This window comes from Tachysurus vachellii, chromosome 13 (assembly GCF_030014155.1).
Source record: "Tachysurus vachellii isolate PV-2020 chromosome 13, HZAU_Pvac_v1, whole genome shotgun sequence".
Taxonomy (NCBI): domain Eukaryota; kingdom Metazoa; phylum Chordata; class Actinopteri; order Siluriformes; family Bagridae; genus Tachysurus; species Tachysurus vachellii.
The window spans coordinates 8,132,082-8,158,877 of record NC_083472.1 but is presented as its reverse complement, the minus strand read 5'-3'; the positions used below and the strand labels follow the sequence as shown (position 1 = coordinate 8,158,877).

At 36.8% G+C, this 26,796-nt stretch overlaps 1 protein-coding gene across 2 annotated transcripts in view; it reads right to left on the bottom strand.

The window, feature by feature from the left end:
- Positions 1 to 26,796, bottom strand: part of htr4 (5-hydroxytryptamine receptor 4) — a 73,037-nt gene that overhangs the window by 37,813 nt on the left and 8,428 nt on the right. For both annotated transcript variants that reach the window (XM_060886028.1, XM_060886027.1), the window contains 3 exons: positions 16,143 to 16,224; positions 8,186 to 8,299; positions 3,779 to 3,979 (listed from right to left, as the gene is read on the bottom strand). In XM_060886028.1, coding sequence (XP_060742011.1) covers positions 3,779 to 3,979; positions 8,186 to 8,299; positions 16,143 to 16,201 — 374 coding nt within the window. In that variant the 5' untranslated portion in view covers positions 16,202 to 16,224. The remainder of the gene's footprint in view (positions 1 to 3,778; positions 3,980 to 8,185; positions 8,300 to 16,142; positions 16,225 to 26,796) is intronic.

The following is a 26,796-nucleotide window of genomic DNA, read 5'->3' as shown; positions in this document are numbered from 1 at the left end:
CAGCGATAACCAGCCAGCCGCTGCTGAGCTTTCAGGAAATTCACCCAAGCCTTCTGGCAAACATAAGTCCCATTACAAAAAAATGCAAGAATGTGTGCTGATATAAATGAACAAAGTTGGGCACAGACAAAGGACATAGACTGTCACATACGGGTAATTTAGGGAACAGGTTTTTCCTCCCAAAATTGCCACTCTTACTGGAGGACTATAATAAACCATTTGCTGCTCTGTCACTTTTATTCAAGACACTTCTTTAGACTCATCTTACAAACATTCTGTGTGGATGAGAGAGACAAAAACATAATGGAGAGATAATAGAAACAAAGGAAAAGGAGAGCACGAAATAGGGTTGGCTGCTTAATATATTGGAAACATCAAACCTATTTCTCTTCTTTTTCTGTCCTTGTGACCCGAGTAACAAGCCAGATTTTTAAAAGATCTCTGTAACTGCAGGCAATGAAAGATGCAAGCCAGACGAGCAGCGCGCAAAGTCTTCCTAGTGCTCTCTCTCTCTCTCTCTCTCTCTCTCTCTCTCTCTCTCTCTCTCTCTCTGGTAACTGGTAAAACTGGAATGAAGAGCAGTATTGTTGAACTGGAGTGGTGTTTTACAGCATACCTGGGTCAGATAAGAAGCTTTCGTTCCAGAAGTGCATTAATACTTAATCCTTCCTCCTTTATCATTGGTGCCAGTCTGTTTATTTCTACAGAAAAAAAGGCTGCAAGATTAAATGTTCTAGTGTATAATGGATAACAGATGAATGTGCACACAGTAAGCTTGGACAAATTGGTTCAACGGTCTTGAGCACAAAAAAGCACTCTTATGGGAAAGCACTAAAGACATTTGGACAAAGATAGCGCCTGTCCTGCTGGTGTTCATTTTCTTTTTCTAGTTAATTTAGTTCTTTAAAAGCAGCATCTATTCATTTACTGTAATTATTTACTAGTCCATTATACGGTCTACCTGCTTGCAAGAAATAAGAAAAATGACATGATGTCTTTCAGATAGTGAGGAAATAAATTTGACTTATTTAGCTTGTACGCTGCTTTTCAAAGCCATTAGGAATTTGACATGAGGGATGTACTTCCTGTACTTCCCTTGTCTGAATCTCTTAAACTTAATAAGTAACACACAATGTGTCTTGTTTTTTGTGCAAAGTGTGTATCTGTTTGTGGACATGTTTGAGGCTTGTGCTTCATCAGCACCAACCAAAAGGAACTTGTGCAACAGTTCATGATTTATTGATTTGTCACAACAGCACACTAGATGTGAAATATAACGACTCTACTGCTGCACGATGTCCAATCATGTCATCATATAGAAGCATCCACAGTAAAGATCACTCCTACTGGGAGCTGTACATGGAAAATTATATTATCCTCAAGAGGTAGAATGCTTTTTATTTATGAGCATTCCGTATAACAAATAAACTGCATAGCCATGTACAGTATATCACTCAAATTCTGCTGCCAGCCCAAATGTAATGTGCTGGTTAGCACCAGTGAATTGCTAACTTTTGTACCTGTTGTGTATTCATGATCGTAAATGAACACTCCTGCACTAACACGACAGGCTGGAAACTTCTGCAAAATCAGCCTGCAAAATCAGATGATACATTGGGATTTCAAACTCAATTTGGTCCAAACATGATATAAAAAACCCCAATGCATCCTTGTCTTTCTTACAACCAAGATTGTGAATGTTAACAATTTATGTCAGCCCACTTGAGTATACAGTATAAATTACCGGAGCCCTTACTGTGCATAAAGAAAGTAAAGGATAACTATACACTAAAATGTGTGAAATATGTGGCCAGAATTTAACATAACATACAGAGTTAACAGAAAAGTATTGTTTCCCCTCAATGCATGCTTTTCTGCCTAAACTAAATTTAATTTCAAATACTTAAGTGTCTAATTTACTAGTTTGAATTACGGAGGGATTTTTTTTTACCAAGGCTTTAAAAATATACAAACAAATCATGTTTGACCAAAAGCAATTATGGTAATACAATAATTAAGGGAAATTCATTTAATTCAATTTTTTCAGTGTTGATAATTAGGCTAGAGACCAAAACCAAAAAAAAACTTCTTTGAACCCATCAAAAAACATTTGTTTGCTTGTAAAGCAATTAGCCAAAATCCTTACATTGTATTAGGAACTTATGCTGTATCATCATTCAGTTTGATTATCCAGTCAGCCAATCATGTGGCAGCAGCACAATGAATAATATCATGCAGATACTGGCAAGAGCTTCGGGTAATGTCTACATCAAACATAAGAATGGGGAAAATGTGACTTGAGAGACTTTAACCATGGTGCTAGATATTTGAGGTAGATGTTTGATGCTTTCTGATTGCTTAGTTTTTTTCATGCAAAGGAATCTGATGTTTTTTTTTATTCTGCTGGCAGGTCAGAGGTCAGAGCAGGATTGCTATACTGGTTTGAGCTGGTTCAAGCTGTCTACAGTGACTAGAATAATTACGTCTAACAAACGTGGTGAGCAGATAAGTATCTTAGAACTCACAACATGTACAGTAAAAGCTCCAGGAGGCTGAGTCACTGAAGACTGGAAAAATGTATCTTATAAAAATCTATTGGAAAAATGTATTCTTCAACTGCCTGGTTTTGGTTGCATGAATCTGCAGGTGTATAGTGTTCTTAATAAACTGGCCAGTGAGTGTACCTAGTGATCAATAGGAGTGCTATACCTTCAAAAAATGCAAAATGTTCATCATATTTAAAATAAAATCTAAATGATCTACGTCCACAGCAGAGTAGGTATATCCGAGCCTTGTTAAGCCTCCCTGGCATGCCAAGCAACAATAACTACACTCTGTGTCTAATACACACGTCTGGCTCACTGTGTTATTCTTTATTCTTTATTCTTTAGTCTTTTTATTTTTCTTGTTTATTATTGATCCTTTGTCTACCTTTTATTTTTGCCTTTGAATTTCTGTACTAGCCATGTAGTGCTACATGTAAGCCCTCATACAGTGTATGATATATTTATGTACTACTATTTTTTTTATTTATTATTTATTTATTTATTTTCAGTTGCTGAGTGATGTCTCACATTATAATAAAAAAATAAATATCTATCTATCTATCTATCTATCTATCTATCTATCTATCTATCTATCTATCTATCTATCTATCTATCTATCTATATATATATGCACATATATGATGCTGTGATCATATACAATATAGCTTTGGGCAATTATCAGAAAAATAGCACCTTTTATCTCTAATAATACCCCACATTACTGCCATTTACATGTCTTCACTTTAAAAGGACATATCTACAGCCTCCAGATAAAAATATTTTAATAAGAATAAAGTGTGCATTTAAATCTACTCCATTATAAAGGGATTCAGAGCTGCAATAATGGCATGCCTGTGGATTCCCCTAACAGTATCATGTGGACTGTAATTGACGTCGTAATCACAGTGTTGGGTCTGATTTAGCAGCTGAATACACCAAAGTCAGCTTGAGTCACACTCAAGTCACCATGGAAACAGCAACATCCTGAACTACGCATCTCTTCAGAAAATTTAAGTCTGGTTTGCCAACGCTTTCATGACTGAACACTGCACGACTGCCATGACAACAGCTTATTATGGAATTCTCCTCATGTTCTGGGAGAAACAGTTGGAAGAACCTGAGAGGCTTATTATGCATCTTTAAATGGGTCTCGCTGTGTTTGCCTGGTAAAAAGGAAGGCGTGTTTAGAGGCCATGGAAACACTGATGTATGCATGTGTGATTGTGTCCTACCTGTCCAGAGATATGCAGCACAGGTGCAGTATGGAGGCAGTGGTGAGTAGCACATCCAGCGAGGTGCGCACCAGGCAGAACGTCTCGCCGTAGATCCAGTTCTGATGGATTAGCTCGATGGCCCCAAACGGCATCACTAGCACTGATACCAGAAGGTCAGCAAAGGCCAGTGACACTATGAAGTAATTGGTCTTAATTTTCCTAAAAATGAACAGAGTCTCAATATTAGCCTTTCAGATTAGATCTTTTGAAGTATAAATTATAGGTAAAATATAAATTCTATTTAAACCTCCCTTTTCTTGTGTATATTTTTAAAATAATATCAATGTAATGAGACTGCAAATGGCTGTTGGCTCTTACTTGTCTTTTATTACTTAAACTTATAAAGGAATTGTTCAACAGGAAAGAGAAGAAACATAACAATATGCTAAACTTCCCTGTGATATTGCAAGTGCAGCTGTTTGAAAAGATGTATCTCAGAGTTAGCATGTTAGCTTTCACCCTCACAAGTTGGCAGCTGTATCCGAAAGGTGGATACTGGTTAGGAACTGGCAACCAAATTGGGGAGAAATTGGGGAGAAAATTACTTGAGCATGCTTATGCAATATTAGATAGGACATACTATACACGATATCTTAATTCAACTAACTCAGTCCACTCTGTCAATGACTCACTGACTTCACCTAACATCAAGTGTTCTTATGCAAAATCTAAGAAAGAAGAGAGGTGGACCTGCAGAATATTTTACTCAGTATTTAATTTCCCTTTCAAACATGACTACTAAAAAACTTACTTAAAGTCATTCATCAGCAAGTATTCTTCATGTAACAATACAAAGACATCTAATAATGGATGTAAAACATCAAAACAGCAATTATATTAGGTAATACAAAAGTTAACAGACAAAAGTTAGTAAAACGTTCTGCTTCTTTTATAAAAAGGAAATTCATATCCTCCTTCAAGCCACTTTTTATGTAAATAAATGAGGTACATAATGAGCTGCATAATATAAATGGGTGTGTGTGAGTGTGTGTGTGTGTGTGTGCGGTATTCCTCGTATAGAATATCACAGTCTCTTCCGTAGTGCTTGAGAAAGACCAGACCCTGTGGCACTCCATTAATAACTATAAAAACTCCGGGCTAAGGGGGTGGGCTGTGAGAGCTGCAGAAAAAGCTATGCTATATATAGCCTACTGAGAACCTCTAAACAAATTCAAATCACTCTGTCATGTGTTCAAATGCATGGCATTAAAAATGCACTACCAGCTGCCTGCTAACAATATACATCTGTGCAAGAATGAAGACATGAAGTGTACTGACAGTTTTCATTTACTATGGCACATCTGAGGTCTATTTGACATCAGATAATTATACCATCAGATTATATGTCAGTGTTTACAGAGCCCTATTATTAAAAGCCCATTGTTAAAGCATAATGATACCAGATGGCATCATAACAGTAATGCAGCTGGATCAAACAGTCTGACTACTTTCTCTGTGATATACCTGCTGCTTGGGCCACTGTCACGTTATGTCATTTTTCTACTTCAAGCGTAGTACAGAGGATGTAAAGTCTTCACACGCCTGTAAAACCCTGCAAACACTTGAAACCCAAGTTGAAACACTTCAACTAGCACTTCTTTCCTTATCTTTTGCATTTAACAAAAAAAAACAAAAAAAAAAAACAACTCAACCTTTGACACTTTTTCATTGTAACTTTGAACAAATGTTTTAAACTCATGGTATCTAAACTATATGGTATGTAAACTAGTGAGCCAGCATTAATGATTCAATGTTAGAGATTTAAGCACTTATGTACGTCACTCTGGATAAGGGCGTCTGCCAAATGCTGTAAATGTAAAAGTAAATGCAAACCATGATGACAAAAACAGGAGATCTCTATTTTGGATTAATCATTTGCACAAGTTGGAATTCTGATTGGTTAATTCTGAGCTCAGTCACATTCCCTGTTATAAAATAATTTTATTATTTATTATTACTTATATTAAATTTATTGAGTTTATATTATTATTATTATTATTATTATTATTATTATTATTATTATTATATTTGTTCCTTACATTATTTTAAAATATTTTCTTTTAACATCAATTCATCAAACATGGGAAAAGATATTAATTTAATTTATATTAGTCTGTACAACGTTTTACATCCACTGTAATGTATATACCTTGCTTGTGGATATCCAATCACTGGTCACAGAAAGTCATCTCATTACACACGTATCCAGTCACTTTTAGTTTCATTTACATTTACATATACATTTACATTTACAGCATTTGGCAGACGCCCTTATCCAGAGCGACGTACTGTACATAAGTGCTTAAATCTCTATCATTGGATATATTAATGCTGGTTCACTAGGTTACATACTTAAGATACAATGAGTTTAAAACATTGTTCAAAGTTACAATGAAAAAGTTTCGAAGTTGTTTTTATTTATTTATTTATTTATTGATATTTTTTATAAATGCAAAAAATAGGGAAAGAAGTGCTAGTTGAAGTGTTTATTGAATAAGTAGGTCTTGAACCGCCGTTTGAAATTAGCCAATGACTCAGCTGTCCGGACCCCTAGGGGAAGTTCATTCCACCACCTTGGTGCCAGAACAGAAGAGTCTTGTAGTATACTTGCCTCTTACCCTGAGAGATGGTGGAACCAGTCAAGCAGTGCTGGTAGATCGGTGGGTGTGGGGTGCAGTGTGAGGAGTGATGAGGGCTTTGAGGTAAGAGGGAGCTGGTCTGTTTTTGGCTTTGTAGGCCAGCCGTGCAGCTACATTATGGATCATTTGCATTTGTGTGTGTTTGTGTTTCATTTCTGAGCACACCTGAGCCAGGAAGGAAGAGTATGTAGGATTTTCACCTATAATTTTCTGAAGTTTGTTTTCCATTTCATTAGTTCCAACTATCCACAATAATGCAATCAGCCAATCATGTGGTCACATGTCTAGAGATTCAGTTAATGCATGTAATCAAATTTCAGAATGGAGAAAAGTGTAATCTGTTATTTTTACATGTGGCATTGATGTCAGTACCAGATGTGCTGATTTGAGTATTTCAGAAACTGCTTATCTCCTGGGATTTACAACAGTCTCTAGAGTTTACACAAAGCAAAGGCTTTAGCTGTTGATTATGTGATCAAAATAAATCTAACCCTGTTATGAGTACAGTCAAGCAGACGTTTTCTTAGGAGCAAAGAATTGTCACTGTAAAAGCTCACAAAGCCCTCTTAGGTCTAGTGGACACTCCATGAAGCATCCTGAATCCCAGAAGCATTTTTAATCTGTCTAACAATAATAAAGTAAAGAGCTGCTGGTCATGTGACTTTAAAAAAAAACAGAGCTCGAGTAAATAGGGATACATGTAAAGAGAGATAAATAGAAACTTCATTTTGAACTCTAAAAAAATGTATTCTATGTTTCTTTACTTCTGTAAAGTTGCTTTGAGACTTTAGAGCAATTGATGCCGTAAGTTATGACTGTGAACATGAACAGTGATTTTTTTTTTATGTTGCTGAAAAGGTCATTTTTCTCCTTTTCATAGAACACAAAGCTTTAAAACCAGTATCGTAACGTTTTCTGTGTGGACGAGAAAATATAAGTCAACCTCTGCATACTTACTGTGTGTGTGTGTTTGTTATGAATGTGCGATGAATGTCTGTTTATCATGACTGCTGACCATTTGTTAGTTTGTGATCTATGATTTCTTTTTTTGCTAATGTTTGCAGTTTATTTTTTACTTTGTTATAACACTGAATTTAATATACATTGTACTGCTCTTGAATCCACTGCTCTAACGGGACAAATTATCCTTCAGCAAGTGAAGATTTTGGGCAAGAATCTTGTTGACTTTGTATTCAAGGGTAACCTTAAGCAGTAGTTCACCTTGTCTAACACTCGATATGCACGCTCGTCGTGTTTGACAGAACAGTTTATGACATGCTATCACTGAGCTGACATGCTCATGTGAGCATTTTCAAATTGTTTTGACGTTTTCATTTGGATGGAGATACTTTCAAAAAAGCTCTTTGAGTGCATTTTTTTTTAAATAATGGAAAGGTAAATGTATGTTTTTAAAAATATTTAGATCTGTACAGTCAAAACTTAATGACTGCTGAGGGGGAGGAAGTTGTTGCAGATCCAAACTCATCGTCACGAAGAAGTAATTAGCCGATACAAACACTGACATGAATAAAACATTTTATTCTGGACCGAATCAGATCAAATTTAATTCCATTCAAATGAATACTTTCTATTCATATGCAGTGATTCTGGTAGAACAAAACAACGTACAGTATATAGATAAAATTATGCATTTCTGTTAAGGTTAATAGACGAGTGAGAAAGAGCAAGATGGAGAAAGAGAAGGTATAAGATGAGGGACTCTGACCTGAGCTGCCGGTCCTTGCAGACGGCCACCATGACCAGTAGGTTTCCCAGGACGCTCATAAGCATGACCAGTGACAGGAAGCTGATGAGAGCAACTCTCTTCGCCATGCCGTTGCTGTGGTAACATAGAGATGATAAGGACTTATTTGACAGCAATCAATAGCATGGCACTCACTAATGTCTGATTAGAAACAGCTTTAATGATCTGACTGACATTTAATGGTCCAATGAAGACACCGCTATTTTGCATTATTCTTATAAAAACCGCAAAAACACTGATCAGATTTTTGTAACCGTATAAATGGCTGGATTTGATAAATTGACCTGATAAGAGAATTTTGCCACAAATGGAAACCTTAAATATGTTTAAGGTATGTTGGCACACATCTGACGAATAATGAAAAATCTGCTCTCAACTCAACACCATTCTCTCCTTATATATACCATGATAAATCTTGAGAAAGTATACAGCAATTCATCATAAATTTAATCTGTTAGAGTAAATTACTATTTTCATATTATGCTGAGTTTAGAGCTAAAAAGCCCAATTAAAACATTAAAGCTGTCGGTAGAAAAATGTTTGTTTATTAAAGAATAAATGCGATTTATTATTCTTACAAGTGCCGAATCAAGATTTTCAGAGAGATTTCAAACCAACATGTTTAAAATCACTATGTTCAAATCATACTGATAAAGTATTTAGTATGGCGGTATGCAGTATGGGATGTAACCTGTGAATGGTGCAAAAGCTTTTCAACTTTATGCAAATGAGAAGTGAATATCATCGAGATGATCATTTTTAATCTATTCTATATTTTTTTTATTGGCCAGCATGTCAAACATGCCAAAATAGCATGGCAGCTAATATGCAAAGCAATGAATATACTCAAGAGGGAGAGAGACCACCCTGGACAGTTCACTCTTGTGTGTTATAACCAAAGATAAGCGGGCTGACTACCATTTTTCTTTCACACCAAATTGGATGACAAATAAATGCCTAACCTGTTCAGCGAGAAAAAGGATAAAACTACTCATTTACATTACCAGCATTTAGCAGACGCCCTTATCCAGAGTGACTTACATTTTTATCTCATTTTATACAACTGAGCATTTGAGGGTTAAGGGTCGTTTTCAGGGGCCCAGCAATGGCAGCCTGGTGGACATGGGAATCGAACTCACAACCTTCTGATTGGTAGTCCAGCACTTTAACCACTAGGCTACCACATACTCCGCACCTGTATCCATCTTCCTTTTAACTAAATTATTAGGCCACATTTGTTCACAAACTCTTTCCACCTCCTGATTGGTTGCAGCTCCTGTCACTGTGTAGTTGGACTTTTTTCATGCCTGATGTTCGTCTGTGATGTGATGCTGCCTACTGTATCTGACCTGGTGACCTTTCCAATTTTTTGTCTCTGTGGTGGGAACAACAAACTCATTGCGTGGCAGACACAGCCATGTAGGTGTGACAGCTACAACCTTTGACCCCTCGTGTTTTCTTGAGCTGATGGTGTTATCGGCACACAGCAGCTTAATCAAAGCTTTAAGTGAGCTGCCCTCGGGTCAGCTAGTACACCAGATCCATTGTTGATGGGGCACGAAGCAGCTCGGCTCTGTGCAGTAGGCTGAAAACAAATTTCTCATTTTAATCATTTAGTGGCCTTTATGCCAATCACATTAGAGTCGCTGCAAAAGCAACAGGCTAGATGCTAAAAGTGTACAGAGGATATTCCGCACAAAGAGAGCTCCGTGATTTGTGAATAACAGTGTTAAAAATAACAACAAAAATCTTCAACATGTATAAAATATAAATAATTTAGAGGTCAGGTTAAACAGAACGAGAGTTTGTATTGATAAATAATTGTCAAAAGTGTGTGTTGATTTTAAAGGATAAGTGTTCAGTGTATCTAATTCACAATACATGTGCTAAAGATTTTAAAGAACTGAATTTGCCTTTCTTCTACATATTTTATTCATATATAATTATATATTTATTGTTGTATATTATTAGAACAATGAGCGCTAATGTTCAAAGTTACTCAGTATGAGCAGCATGTTAAATATTCATATAAAACATAAGAAACATATTACATGAAATTTAAGAAGCTGTAAGATTTCTGTTATTGGCCAAAGCAAGTCTCAGAGCTGCTGATGCTTGTCATTCAAACTTTTATTTAGAGTAATGCCTGTAACATGTTTGCCTGTAACATGATGTCAGATAATTAAAACTGTAGTAAAAGTTCTGCCTAATAAACTGAGTATGAGATTGTCATACAGAAACTAGAGATAAGAATAATAAGAATAATAATACACTCTTAGACTCTTAGAAAGGTGAGAGAAATCTTGACCTTAATTGCACAGAAATCATTATATTGTCTGCCTGGTTGCAATCTCAACATTAAAATGAGGTCATGTATCATGTTTTTCTCTGTTAACTGCCTACACAAGAAGAACAAATGTGTTGATTAGGGAGCAAAGGGTTTTATTTGCGATTCCAAATGACATGAATAATTTATCCTTATACCCGTTTATTCATGTGTCCTTTTTGACAAGTGGGCTGATAAGTGTAGAACAAACTATACATATATAATTTTGATCAACCATGTCATCAATGAAATGGTCATGTGGAGATGTGTTGTTCAGTGCTAGTTCACTATGTCAGGGACTAAGAATACCATCAGTCTTAAAAGCCTGTTGGGCCAAAGAGTATGAAAAGAAAACACGGCACTAATTCAAAATAATAATTCAAATGCTGGGTGAAGAGATGGTGTTTAGACTTCAAGATAACTAGTGATTCAGCTGGTTGTACAGCCAGGAAAGTTCATTCCATCACCTGAGTGCCTGCATAGATATGAGCCTTGATGCAAAAAGACTTGAACTCTGAGAAGTGGTGGATCCAACCGAGCAGCGCTAGATGCTCAGACGGTGCAGAGAATGATGAAATATTATAATAAGTCCATTTTTGGTTATTATTTAAGTTCCCATAAATATCAACATGTTTGTCAGTTGAATTGAATGATAGTACTTAAAACATGCATAGTTTAAAAATATGTAGGACTTTAAATGTCAACTCAGACCTATTGTGTTCTGTCAGAGGTAAGGTATTACTGTACGTGTTTAAAATCATGTGCACTGTCCATGGAATTTATAACACCAGTAAAGTGGACCATGGCTATAAGACATTTGAGAACCCATGGTGTAAAATATTCAAATATTATGCAAAAGTAAGAGACTTCATGTAAAAACACACCTGAAAGCCCAGGTGAAACTAAATTACTAAACAGAAGACACATATACTAAAAGAAAACTCAACACTGGGTTGACAGTTTTCTATATAATTTAGTGCTCTAACTCTCAAATCTGTAACAGTTCTGATATTATAAAAGGGTGAATTACAGTTGTACCTAATCAGGTTGATATTTTTGGTGTTTTAGGGGAACAGTTCAGGCATAAAAGATCATGTTGATAGGGTGTATTAAATGAAAAACTGCTGGGCCATCACCACCTTCCAAACCAACTTCACTGTGCCTAGGCACAGATTTGAAAGGTCTCTGGCTTAAAAATTTCCCCTCAGTTTATGTTCTGATGATGGTGATGACTGCCATCTAAATGTTGCCCCAAAATCTCTCAAATTTGGTTAAGGTCTGGGGAGCATAGCATATGATTATAGTCAGGGCTGTCAAGTGTCACGCATTGAGAGTGACAATCACGCATTTGGGTCTTTTGTCACGCTCTCCCGCCACACATCGTATACACAACATTTTGACTATTTATCATATATTTAATATGCCACAGCGCCCAAAAGGTATTAGTCCGAACCGCTGTCTCTATGGAACCGGGCAGGAATCAAGCGCGTCTCCCCTGGAGTTCTTAGTCGAACTGACACTTATCAGCCAGTCAAAAAAAAGAGGCTACTACTAATCAGAAAATAGCACTATTGTATATGGGTAAGATTTAAGGCAACAACCACTCTCACTCATTTTCTACCGCTTATCTGAACTACCTTGGGCGTCATCCTATCTAACTGTCATAACTATCTCAGGCGTCATCGGGTATCAAGGCAGGATACACCCTGGACGGAGTGCCAACCCATCGCAGGGCACACACACACACACTCTCATTCACTCACGCAATCACACACTACAAACAATTTTCCAGAGATGCCAATCAACCTACCAGGCATGTCCTTGGACCGGGGAGGAAACCGGAGTACCCAGAGGAAACCCCCAAGGCACAGGGAGAACATGCAAACTCCATACACACATGGCGGAGGCAGGAATCGAACCCCCAACCCTGGAGGTGTGAGGCGAACGTGCTAACCACTAAGCCACCGTGCCCCCAGGCAACAACCAATGAAAAAAAATATATATTCATTAGAGAGGGTATTTTCGATAGTCGGTTTGAACAAAACCTCAACACGAAACAGCTTGTTTCTGGACGGGACAGTGTCCTCATCATCAATCAATTTTTTTTTTTTTTTTTTTTTTGATTTAATTTGTTTTGGGGGGCAGGGGGCATGGGGGGTGGATGGTTGTTTGGAGATGTCATGCTTGCCTGTCTTCAAAACTTGAGAGCCCTGATTATAGCATATTATTTCCATTTTTATTAGAGCATGCAGCCATCATGCCCTGTAGATTTGATGGGGTTACCCTAAAAGTTCTTTAGGTCAGAAGAACTTTGAGTTGCAGTGACGCTTCCCTCTAAGACCAAACATGGACCCAAGGCATGAGAGAAAAATTTCCTCCACAGCATAACAGAGCCACTATATTTTCCTTTAATTTGCCACCTGTCTCTATAGCTTTCCACTCAATCAACATGTGCAGTGTTTAGCTCTGATAACTATATGTATAAATCAGGCTGTGCGTATATCGGAAAGACATTAGTTTCTTCCAAACGGCAGTGAGCTATTTGCTGTACATGCCACATTTTCAGAGAATAAATAAGGAAAATAAGTCAGGCAGAAGAAAGAATAGAAAGGAAATGGAGTTCACATTCTGAAAAGCAAGGAAATACTTTGACTTGTTCCCACACATCCGAGGCGCTCCATAATCTCCAGTTTCATTTGCATATGAACACTCGGCTGCCTCAAGGAAACAAAATGTCCATCAACTGACTTCATACAACTCGAACAATCATAAATCCATTTCCTGACAATTATCCTCCATGCTTTTGCCTGATCCCGGTACACAGATTGCAATTAATTTGGAAATATGATAATAACATACACCTGGGGATGATCAGGTTGTCTGCACGTGTAGAATTTACAGGCACGTTTCTATCCCAGGAAATAAACAGGTCTTTAATGCTAAAATCTCGCCAGGGCTTCAATGGAAGTCTGGCATGGATTTAAATGCATGTTTAAAAGATTCTAAATGGCTGACTGTTTTGCAGGATTCGAGTATATCATTAGCATGCTGCTTACATCACTTATGCTCGGCTTCCTGAAAACTTTAGCCTTGATGAAAAAATGTTTACATTTGTTTTGAAATTCAAGTAATTCAGTGTAAAGGAGTGTGTATATGTAAGGGCACGTGGCATGTAATTAATCCACAGATACTCTGTGTTTGTGTGTGTGTGTGTATAGCACTCAATTACCCTTATCTTCTCTACCATACACCAATTCCATACCATATATCTTCCCTATACATTATACTTATAGTGTTTATTTTAAGCGCTAAGCAGCAGTAGCATGTGATAGCACAGGAAATGCATGTCAATATTATAATGCATTAATCTATTAAAACAGAGTAAACTTTATCTTTAAGTCTTATCATTCAGGTATGATAACGCTGCTGTATGTGCTTTTGACAAAGAGATAGGACAGAACTTAAAATAGTCTTTAGATACTGATTCTCCAACCTTTCCACAGATGAGCTGTTAAGTCCAAACATGTATTTTCTATTAAGTAATTCTCATCTCAAAGGATTATTACTGTATATGTCTTCTTCATCACTAGAAAGAGATAAAGCATATTGTGCCACAGCTTTTGAATTCTACAACAGAACGGCACTGAGAAACGATCCGGCTGTAATGTAAATGAATACAATTATGAGTCCATACTTATTTTTTATTATCAATTCTATATTAACAGAACAGACCCAGAAATAATGTATTACAAAGTTGTCAGTAATTTTTTTCCTACTGTCTCTAGTCTTTTGTCTTCAGCACATCACACTGAGGGTTATTTTAGAACAGATTTTTAAGCCCATGTAGCTACCTGAGATGATTCCCCAATTACCCAATTTCTACAACATGTCCTGTGCCAGGACATACTGTGAGCTGTACTGTCTGGAACACATTCATGTTTTTGCATCATTTTTACACTCACAGCACACACAGACACACACACATTTTTCTAAACATCCTTGTGAGGACCTTCCGCTGACATGATTATTAATGCATCTAATTAATGCTATGCTACATCTAAATCTAACCTTAACCTTGTCTTCAGTCTTCAGAATTTTTAATTCAAAGTCACAGTTTTTGTATTAAAAACATTTTCACTAATAGGGCCAGACAGATAATCATTCAGATATTCCTACGATTGATTGAGACACAAAAATATAAACACATAATCAGCCAGTTAATTTAATTAAAATTATTACTGACACATAGTGAATGTAAGAACAAGGTCTATCACTAGTTTCGACAATCCTTAAGCCCTAAAATGTCAGTAATAGCACATATTACAGCTGAAAAACACAGCTTTGACCACTTCCCCCTTTATTGACATTGCACTGACCAACAACAGTTCAGATTTCATCCACTGCACTGGTTTCACCACCAGCCTCAAGACGAAGCTAGGCTACATGATTTATTTCAGCATGTATAAGAGAAGGATCTGAATGAAGAGATTCATATTCTGCTGGTATTCCCTTGACATGGATCACAATTGAATATCTAATTAAATGACTATAACTATGCTGCTAAAACCATCATTGCCCCAAACTGCATATAAGCTGTTTGCTATTTGTCCCAAAGTACACCTAAGCTGTCTGTTTTTTTCTACAACTCAATGAATACTGTTTTAAATTTCATTCTTGAGAGACAACAAAACAAATCTCTTCCGATAAGCATAACGTATAACAAACGGTAGAAAATGTGGCTTAGTGTGATATCAGGCAGTGACGCTATGGGCCACGCTCAGCAATGTAAATGGAAATGTAAAGAAAAGGAAAAAAGGCATAATCCAAGACTGAGCGCAGCACTCGGAGGAGCAGTCTGAGATGATAATCATGATGTGAACCCAGGCTTCCTGTGTTTTATCAATGGGGATTTTGACAGCTTTTTTAGACACACTGGAATAACCATTCACACGGAACCAGACAGCTGCCTGAACTATTCAACCTCACTGTGCAACCAAGGAGGGACTCACACATTGAGAGACCTGAATGAACGCCTTGTTTTGCTTCGGTTTTTGGATTGCATGGGTTTATTTCACACAAATTAGCTAGAACACCTGCAACAATGTTCCAAGACCACAATGACACTGCCAGCTGCAGCCTAACATTATAGAAATGCTTACACGTTAGTTCAAGTTTAGTAAACAGTAAAGGTCACTTCTGTGCCTGTTTGCTGCTATTTATAACTTCAAGTTCAATGAAGCATGAACATTGTCACAGTATCCTTATGGTTCATTTGGGTGAGCAGTAATCAGATAGAGCAGGTGCGAAAGATGATGCCAGGAGAGGAAGGCCACGTTTCCTCTGCTGGAAAATGAGCCAGTGCTCAAAATCACTCTATTACATCCATAACAGAGGAAGTGGATCGATTCTTTTCTCCTTTAACAAAGCAGGTCACCAAGGTGAGGGGCCAGCATTAAAAATGCACAATCATGCACCATTAATAATGAACATGACCAAATTAACTTTAAAGCGTATGAATCAGAATCATTTCTACATGTGTCAGAGGTACAGCATACATATTAAAACACACAGTAATAGTAATAGGTTTCTAACCTCTCATTCGTATCGACTTCCTCCATCACAGGCATCTGGCCGCTGGAACTCAGATTCATGTACCCATAGAAGAACAGCGTCTCTGTAAAGTAAGGAGTCATGGACGTTAATCTAATACCGATACAGACGACAGACATACAGCAACAAAGAGGCAGCTTCTGAGAAACTATAGACTGTAATTTGCTGTTAAATTAATCCTAATTAACTCACATAAAGGAACGCTTACTGTATATGCATTATCACCTCTGAATAAGGAAATAATTATATTTTAGAAATGGTGCATTGATTAAATGAACTGAACTGTGGGTGTATGTAAGAATAATATTTTTCTTATGCCTGTGAAAAATGAATGTCACATTAAAAAGAAAAGAGAATGACTAATACTTGGAAAAGGCTAATGGCTAGTATTAAAGCAGCAACGTAAGAGACGTAAATAAATAAAAAAGAGTGTTTATATAAAACATAGGTGTAAATTATTTTGCAGGGGATAAGAATTGGGTGTAAAGTTTGAAATTATCTGTAGGACAAAGTTCAGAATAAACTGTGCTACAAAAATGCCAGAAGCTAATTCAAAACATATGCATGAGCTTAATAACTGTACTAAATGGGAAAGGAACTTCCATCAACCAAGATCCATTATGTAATGTGTTGAAATTGATCCTTTAAATCAATGGAGTGGAATCAACTGGCAGCCTGCTATTTTTAAAATGCATATCAGGTTTCATACCCAAGCCCAGAGGTATGCACTTAGCAGGGGTCCTGCCTGATTCACATTAGCAAAAAGAACACTGCAACTTCTCATACCAAGTGCCTCAAGGCGTTCTTGTTACATTTGCAGCCAGGAGATTTGCAAGTGCAATAAATGTACTGGTCATCACTGAAACACGGAGATCCACATGGGGAGAAAAGCAAATAGCAAAAGCTCAATTACCCCCTGCCTCCTGTCCTCCCTCCACCCCCTCACATTACAGACAGGAAGAAGGAGAGAGAGAGAGAGAGAGAGAGAGAGAGAGAGAGAGAGAGAGAGAGAGAGAGAGAGAGAGAGAGAGAGAGAGAGAGAGAGAGAGAGAGAGAGAGAGAGAGAGAGAGAGAGTGAGAGTGAGTGAGAGAGAGAGAGAGAGAGAGAGAGAGAGAGAGAGAGAGAGAGAGAGAGAGAGAGAGAGCGTTTCCTGCATGGTTACCCCAGCGGGATGCTCATCATCCTCTACTCAGTCAGGGGAGAGAATCTCTGCTAGAGCCCACCAGTAGGGAGCTTCAGACAGTGTTGACTTCTCCAGATGGCCAGACACTTTTAATAGTGTATGTAGACAAAATAACATTAGCTACCGACAACGTCCACAGTGTCACTATGTGACGTAGAAAAGTGCTTCCCAAACCTGGTCTTGAATTAATGTGAGTAAGCTTGTGTGATTCAAGAGTTCTACCTGCAAGAGGTGTTCCATTTCAAGAAGACAGTGATAAACAAGCTTCTTTACCATTTCAGGTTTAAAGATATTAGAGGAGGGAGTAATAATTTTACTAGGTGTGCAGTCAAGAGCTGCTGCAAATCGTGGAGAAAAACTGAGGAGCCCCTACAGTATGTACAGTATAGTGCTTTAAGGCTGACTGGTAAAACAATATAATCTGCATAAACATCACTGAATATCGTGACAATGTGATATCATGTAGGGATGATATAATTGTTATAATTGTTAAGCCTAACCGTAAGAATTTGAAATTTTCTTTGCTCAAAAGACATTTGAGACTAATCATCGGAAAGTCTTGTGTGAGGTAGGACTTGAAAAGAGGTGAGCAGCAAAAACACAAATGTCAGTACCTGAGTCCTAAAGGATTGAGCAGAACTAAGCAAAACTGATTTAGTCCTTCCCTGTTTAGTATTGGCAAGGTATCTGGAATGACCTTTTAAGAATACTGGAAGTATGAAAGTAAGTTTATAAAAAATTATAAAAAAAACCAAAACAACACATTCGCAATTTGTCTAATAATTGCTGCCGATTTAATGACATAATGAGAGTCAGGAAATCCTAAAAGATTAAAAAAACAACACACCATAACACCAACTATTCTTTCTACTATGCTTTCTGAGGGACCATGACTTTTATGAGATCAGAAGTTTCACTTAGTGTTTGGTTCATAGCCCATTTTCTGCCTTGGTGTTGGAGAAAGAAAGGGTGCATTTAAGGCTTAAATCATGCACTTTTATCATGTACTTAAAAGCGAACAAACTAAGCAGCAACATGATTTTATTGACTGCAAACATCCATTCTGAGATGTGCGTGTGTGTGTGCGTGTGTGTGTGTTTGCACAATTGTTTTTATGTTTTGTTCATACACAGGTAACTGATCTACTTTATGAATAAAACGAGAGAAAGAGAAATTCTGTTTCATTTCTGAAACCCTCCATCACCTTATATTTCACTTTGAGGTCCTTAAGGCGAAAGGTCAGCAGCCAAGCACTTAAACCTGAGATCAGAGCAAAAAAATCCCTTTCAATAAGCAAGACTTTTTGAGTCAGTAGTATCCAGGAGACAGATTGAATTAAGAGTGCAGACTGCTTGTTAAAGTAAAGTTGTTGAACGTGCACGAGACACGGATGAGTTTCATGCTCCGCTGTGCTCCGGGAGCTGAGTGGAACTCAACCCTCAAATCATTTGTTTTTATAAAATGTATTCTTTCACATACCATACATTACAAAATTTCCCATCACCCCAGTGCACTTTACATTTCATTTAAATGCAAATGTTGGCTTTAATAATGATCTTAGTGCTTGCTTACCATTGGCTGGGTGATATTTAGAGAGAGCCTGTGCTTGTGAATGGCGTGTTTCGCTCCACTCCATCTGGTATGAAGATGAGGGCTGCTGAGTGTGCCACACTAATTTACCACTCCATTAATATTGCAGATCATGAAACATGTTTCACTCAAGAAGGCATCAAGGATTACACTGCTATAGGCCAGCTCACAAGTTCTGAGGCACAAACCATAACAAGGAACTAATATCCTCAATTAGCAAAAGATTTGGCTTATGGAATTAATGTCACATATTAGATACCCAATAGACAACAAAGCAATGTTAATCATCACCCAAATAACTCCTAAATAAAATAGTGTTTGCTTACTGTGCTGAAACATAATGCATTGTGCAGATTTAAAATAAAAGGCTACATGGATCCAAGAATACAGTATGGTGCTTCAGCATATGGTTATATAATACAGAACTGACCTTTGCCAGTGGCAGAAAATAAAGGACAAGGGAAAAAAATAGCATTAAGTATAAAAAAGCACTTGAAATACACTGCAGTACATCAAACATCTATCAGGAAAAAAACAAAAAAATATAATGATTCATCTGATTATAGAGCACCTGAAAGAAGTACGTTTATGGCCAAATTTTCAGTGCAACAGTCCATCTTTTATACTTGTTAGAATAGTGCAATATAAATCACAACATCATACATTGAATAAGTAAATGAATTGTTTTAGTGAAAAAGGATTATAAATAAATAAAATATTGTTAGATATATTATAATTATAGCGGTGCTTGTCCCTTGGTTTAGTTCATTGAAGAAAAAAAAATCAAAAAACATCCGAAACAGAAAATGGGAATTTTTTCACAAAGATTTTGCACATATCTTTTAACATTACTCATAAGTTTGCCTCTCATGGGCAGAAACTAACACCATGATGCAAAAGGAAATGCAAACTGTTCCCTATAGACACAGGTATGTATCTCGCACTGAGCTGCTCTGGCACTCAGCTTTCACGCTTCCTGATCAGCCTGTGATCGTAGGAGTGAACTGTAAACCACAAACCATCAGACTAAGTGGGCTCAACAAATTAACAGCGTCCACCTGTAATTCTCTCCAGGTCAGTCGTCTTCTACAGTACACACCCTTTCATGTGCCAAAGTTTACTCCCTTCCTCACTCAGTTAGTGTATCTCATGCTATAAAAATGCCATAATTCACATTAATGTTATTTTACAGCTGATAGATTTTACAGCCTATTGTGGTATGTACGGCTTGGAGCAGAGTCCAAAGACTCACGCAATCAAATGTGTTTCATCCTGCATTACTATCCATTGGGTAACCTCTTTTGATCACTCGCACCACTTCAGCCAACGGACTAATCAAATACTGACTCCCTGACTGAACAGAGCCTCAATCATATGCACATAACAACAAGGAGAGAAATAAACAACACAACAGGGAGTTCTCTTGGGCCCTCTTGGCCTGATGAATTATTAATCTTTGACAAAGGTGTGTTATCTTGAAAGCTCTGCACTTCAACGTGTTGTAAATGAAAAGGACTCTGTCCCTGCTGTCAGAAGCCTACCGAGAGGCATCCTGAAATAGAAAAAAATATTACTTGTTTTTTTGTCAGTGCACTCTCTATTAGCTCAGTCACCAGAAAGCTGACACACATGCTCTTGGACAAGCAAGAATCACTTACAGCAAACCTTTAGCTTTATTTTATATTGCTATTCAGTTAAACTTATATTCTGTTGTTAACTGTGTGTCAAAGTGTAACATATGCCATAAAGTACTATTGAAATTATCTGTATTTCTGAGGAATTCAAATGTTTTACTGTTAATGAAGTGAAAAATGTACCCTTGAGGATTCGAGGGTCTGAATATTAAAAAAGTAAATTATATTAGTCCATAATAAATCTGTTTCTTTACACATTAATTGTTCCAGATAACACAATTTCCTTCTCTAGGCACACAAATCAAGATAAGAACAGCTTCAGACTAATTTACATCTCCAATAATACTGAGAATCATGTCAGACATGAATAATGATGGAACATACTGACTGACATGCATAAAAGGTTATATAGTTATACTTTGGAGATCTATTTCCTGTTAAAAAGGAATCTATTTCCTGTTAAATAATCTTTTTCAAGTCAGAGGCTTATTATTTGTGAACATTTATACATTTATTCATTATTTTAACTGTTTGTAGCAATTAAAAAAAACAACTATATAGTTGTAAACCAATGCAAAATAATGCACCTTGTGTTGCACTGCTTATGATTCAGAAATACAAAATTCTTCAAGAAAATTATTAAGCTTCATAAGGCACTCAATCAGGGCTACTAAGCAAAAAAAAAACCTCATTGACAACACTGATTAAATTCAATAATAAATAACGTTGGCAAAGAATTTCTTTGTTGATTAACTGGACTGTGTTATACAGCACGCAGTGGCTTCATCACTACGTCACGTCACAATATAATGTATGAGTATGCTGTATATGGTGGCGCATGTTACAGAGAAAACAGGACTCTCATGTAGGGGAACTTGTTACATTAAGCTACACTTTTGGCCTCATGTCCTAACGTGTTTTGACGTGAGTAATATTCCAAATTTGAAATTTTAATCATTTGTTTGAATCGCGCTTATTAGCTACCAGTGTATTGAATTATACGCCGCTATATCTGGATTTTCTTCCTGTTACGTACATAAAACTTTATCTTGTGCAACTTTGACCAAGATAATTGGTAGACAGTACATAATGAATTGAAAATATCTGAACATGGTTTTAAGACTCATGCTTAGGGCAGTGGAAACAGTTTCAGTCAGTGTAAGTACTTATACTACTTTTCCTTCCACAGTTGATAAATACTACATTGATTTTTGCATAAAACTACTGGGTATCAAGTCATTAACTTGTCATTTTAGTTCACATCAAACTCGTACGATGAATGTCACTGAACACAAAGCAATATATACTGTTATGCAATTTTATATATATATATATATATATATATATATATATATATATATATATATATATATATATATATATTAACCATAACACTGAACATTACCAGTAGGGCCCTTGATATCTGAGCAGTTCAGTGTGTGGGAAGTGAGAAAAAGCATTGATCCCGCACCCTGATTCCAGAACAAACTCGATTTAAAACACCAGAGCAGAGGTTCACAGCACAGTTAGCCCTGGTTTATTCAATTAAGGTTGTTTTGGTGTCCATTTTCAAAAGCTTGCCTCAGCACAAGTTGATACCAACATTTCCACTGCTCCCCTCATTTAATGTCACCCAGAGTCTCTCTGTGTAAACTGAACTGTTGAAATAAAAATGTCCTGATCCTAAAAACTAAGTCAATAACAGTATGAGTGGAAAAAAACATACAATATGTCTATACAGTAATTGTTCTTAGTTTAATATTCATACTGTATAGTTAGTACATCCTTAGTACATTATTCTATACCGTTCACTACCATCATGTAACAATCCCAATATTTATGTTCATTAACATCTATTAAAACTAAGGGGTACAGGGGGGAAATCTGCAAAGAAACATAAAAAAAATTAAAGATGCAGTAAAATGAAAATAAAATCAGCTCCATTCTCCATTCATTTTGGTGTTAATAAAAAAGCATACAATATATAAGAAAGTAAAAATATATCACAATACCCAGGATATCTCAGTATTTTGTCATGTTTTATCATTATATTGTCCAGCCCTAGTTAGAAGGTACACTTATTTATTCATTTATTTATTTATTTATTTATTATTTATTTAGGTACTACTAATATTACTTTACTAGAAACAGTAAGTTTGTCTTTGCAGATAAAATATGGGTTTTAAATTAGCATTTGTATGTGGATCAAGCTATTAACACAATCTAAACAGTTAATAAGCCAAATTAAATCACTGTTAAAGATCATTTCCTTCTTTATAGATTGAGCGTCCTACTGAACTAAATAGATATCAGTCAGGATGGTAAACAAAATTTTGTGGAAATCTGTGTGCATAGTGCAATTATGCCAGTTTGTTTTTTTTTACCTGATGTGGTATGAGCTACTGAAGAGGACAAATGGCCATTTAATAGAGCAATAAAATGCTTATACCACCACGCCAGGGTAAATTATGGTGATTTCTTACTGGCCTATCCACAGAGTAAATAGTTCACAGTTTGCTGTCTGGGTTTCATGCAGTCTTAGACTAAGTGTCAGTTGGAGAGCTTTTGGATTTTGCAAAGCAGAGGAATTCAGACTGCCACAAAGGAGAGGTCTTTAGTGATTTACGAGGATTGCTGTTGGAGCACAGTTAGCCTTTGTGGTGTTAAAGCCTGAGGGCTCATTGTACCTGTAACTCATCTGTGGTGTAGTATATATGGTATTTGGAGTAAAAGAATGGAAATAGGGAGATGTTGTAATCTTATCTATCAGCCAGGTTATCGCATACTGCTCTTTTATCTTCAATTAATATTCACATCAAACACCAGAATGGTGAAGAAATATCATATTGTTGACTTTGACCATAGCATGGTGGATGGTGGCAGATGGGTTGGTTTCAATGTTTTGAAAACAACAGATTTTCAGGGCTTTCCATTCTCAACAGTCTCTAAAGTTTACACAGAATTGTGAGAAAAACCTCCATTGCAGATGGAAACACCTTGCTGATGAGAGAGGTCAGGGGAGAATGGCCAAACTGGTTCAAGCTGACAGGAAAGCTAAAGTAATTCAAATAACCACTCTTTATAACTGTATTGAGCAGAAAAGCATCAGCATGTCAAACCTGGAGGCGTATGGACTACGACAGCATAATGAACTGGAATCTGAGGCTACAGTGAGGCTCACAGGAACTGTATTTAGAAAAAGCCCAGGTGATGTTTTCCCAATTTTCAACTTTCCAGTATCTGTGAACAAACCCACACCTGATAATCCAAAACTCATTACAAATAAGGTATAATATTTTTCAAGGCACAATCAACAAAATTCAGTCATGTGATCCAGGTAAAACTATTCACAAGGTGGATAGAAGAAACCTGCTGGATGTAGCTTACATGGTAATTAAATCTATGGGTTTCTATGGGAGAAAGGATGAACTGATCAAAGGAGTAAGAGATGGAAGAGCGGTTGAATCTTTTCTTTGGATGGCTCTAGCTCAAAAGCTTAGAGTAACAGAGTTGGTGCATTTTTGTTTAATGACAGTAGGAAGAAGCAAACAATAGTGAGGATGGACAGTCAAGTGCTCGCAGTAGGAAATGTAGGTATGCAGCTGTTAAGTCTCAAATCAGATTTGGTGTTATTAGTAATTAGAAAATGAAATTAACGAGTATCTATGGAACTTGATAATATTACAATAATTTCATTTATTTTGCACTTCATAAAAAACAAGTTTACAAAGTGCTTCACAGGTTGTAATTACAATGAATAGAAAGCACTGAGATTAAAATAAGCAATGAAACATTTTATTGATTGCACTATGTATAGTCACAGCAGTGACATTTTTATGATTTGTGCCCCTAAGCTTTTTGTAATTTGTGCCCTCATGCATGAACAAAGAGAAACGCACGACAAGAACCTTATTTATAGTTTTGAACCTTCACATTTAAAGAAAAACATAAATAAGAGATCATTTTGAGGCCTGAGTAAAATAAAAAATTAATTTCATTTTTCTGCCTTTTTTGTCGTCATGTTTCTATTGTTCCTTTTTGTTTCACCAGCTGAAGTCTAAATATCAAATATTTATGAAATAAAATATGAAAAAAAAAAATTGCCCAGTGCAGTACAAATTGCAGAAAAGTACTACAGTAGGCTATTCTACAGTCTATTTACTGGAACCTAAATACGTGTATATAGGATCCAGAAATATGCAGAAATATGTATTGAAGGATTAAAATATCAAAGAAAATCATGCATGGGCATGAGGTGAGATTACAGCCTTGATGTCTGTTTATCACAAGCCACCAAGCACACACATTCATACACTCACTCACACCTACAGGCAATTAATCTTAGCTAACCCACTTAATGGCTATTGGGAGCTATAAAGTGGCAACACTACCTTCTGCCCCTGAACTGAAAACAAATAAAAGTTAATTAATCTGATTTTTTTCAATTAGGTGCACAGGATGGGAAAGGGACTCCCACTGTCAGCATGAGATTTGGGGCCAATTTCTGAATAATTTTCTAGAGATTTTCAGTTGCAACTCATTACATTCTATTGAGGTAACACAGATGAAAAATATTCAGGAGTTTCAGGATGAATAAAAGAATAGCTGACTTCGAAATATAAAAACTTTTTGTATGCTTAGGGTCAAGTACAGTTAAATTACAAGCTCAGCAGCAAAACAGAAGTTGAATGCAAGCAGCAAACATCCTGTACTACTGTCCACTCTTATAGACCCCTGAGCAGAGAAGAACCTGATAGCCATGACAATTGTTAAGTGTCCGGACATCCAGTTCACAATGAGTCCCAAACATTTGAAGATTCATGCCTTAGATGCTCATCGTATTGGCCCAGGAAGGATCAATTATATCAACCTCTGTGGAGTGTAATGCGTTTTTGGCATGAATAAATATGCTGTTTCTGTGTTGTGGAGGCTCCTAATTACCCTCTAGGTCTGCTATTTTTTCTGGCTGTATAAGCATTACCCAGTTTTTGGTGAGTATAATGGAAAATGCTTTAAATGTGAAGCCATTTATACCATAACTTATTTAGTAGTAAATACTTTGCTAATGTAGCTGCAACTATGTTTAATAATCTGGAAGAAAATAAGGGAATTGAAGAAATGGCTGGGTTATTAAAGCATTAGGTTTATGGGCATGGGCATTTGAGGCCTGGCATAGACATGCCAGTGGTGAGGTGTGAGGACTTTTAGCCTGGGGTAGATCAGAAAAAAAATGCTCATTCCTTGGAAAGGATTATGTAAGGAGTTTAAAAATAAATACACAGATTTGTTGTGGCTGTTTACTTTTTCAGCAACTGCAGTTGAATTGCACTTGTGGCATTTAGCAGGCGCCTTTATGCATAACTTACATTTATCTCATTTATACAGCTAAGCAACTGAGGATTAAGGGCCTTGCCAAGGGGCCCAGGATGGGCAGCTTGGTGGCCCTGGGATTTGAATGCATGACCTTCCAATCATTAGTCCAACACCTTAATCACTGAGCTACCACATCCCCTGTATTAGATTAGCTTATTAACTGTGTGTCTTTCTGCAAGAATTTCTGTATTAAGCATATATGGGCTGTTTAAAAGTAACTTGTAGGTATTAGAAAAAGTATATGAATTGTTTTTTAGGAGCCTAAAATGCAGAAATACTGTTTTTGGTTTTACTGATGGTCTGAAAACATACTGGAAGTACCTACTTATATTATTATGCTAGACTTGTTAAGATATCAGTTCAACAATGTTGAAATTACTCCCAGGTGTAGCAACAAATGTTTGCCTTTTTGTCTATGGCCATCTATGGTTTTGAGGTCATGAGCAAAACTGGATGTGCTCTCTGCACAGCAACATTAGGCAATTATGGGGTCCGCGAGTTCATTTATGCCAATAAAGGCAGATAGGGCATTCCTCTGAGTGTGTTATACTGCCATGTGATGCAGCATGAGCAGCAATTTGAAAAAGATGTGGTTGGCTTGCTTAACATGTCAGAGGAAGCATGTGGTAGCCTTCACCCTCCCTGGTAGGTAGCTATAGTGTGATTGGAGAAAGCTGTCTGGTGGGTGGGAATTTGCAGGTGACCAAATTGGGGGGGTTTAGGCTGGCTGATCTCTGATCTAATGTTTTTATGCTGGCTGATCTCTGAATAAATGTCAGTATTAATGTCGGTGGTATAACTGTTTTGACTTGTCATCTATTGCGGACTATTAGTTTTGAAAAGCACAAGAGTAAA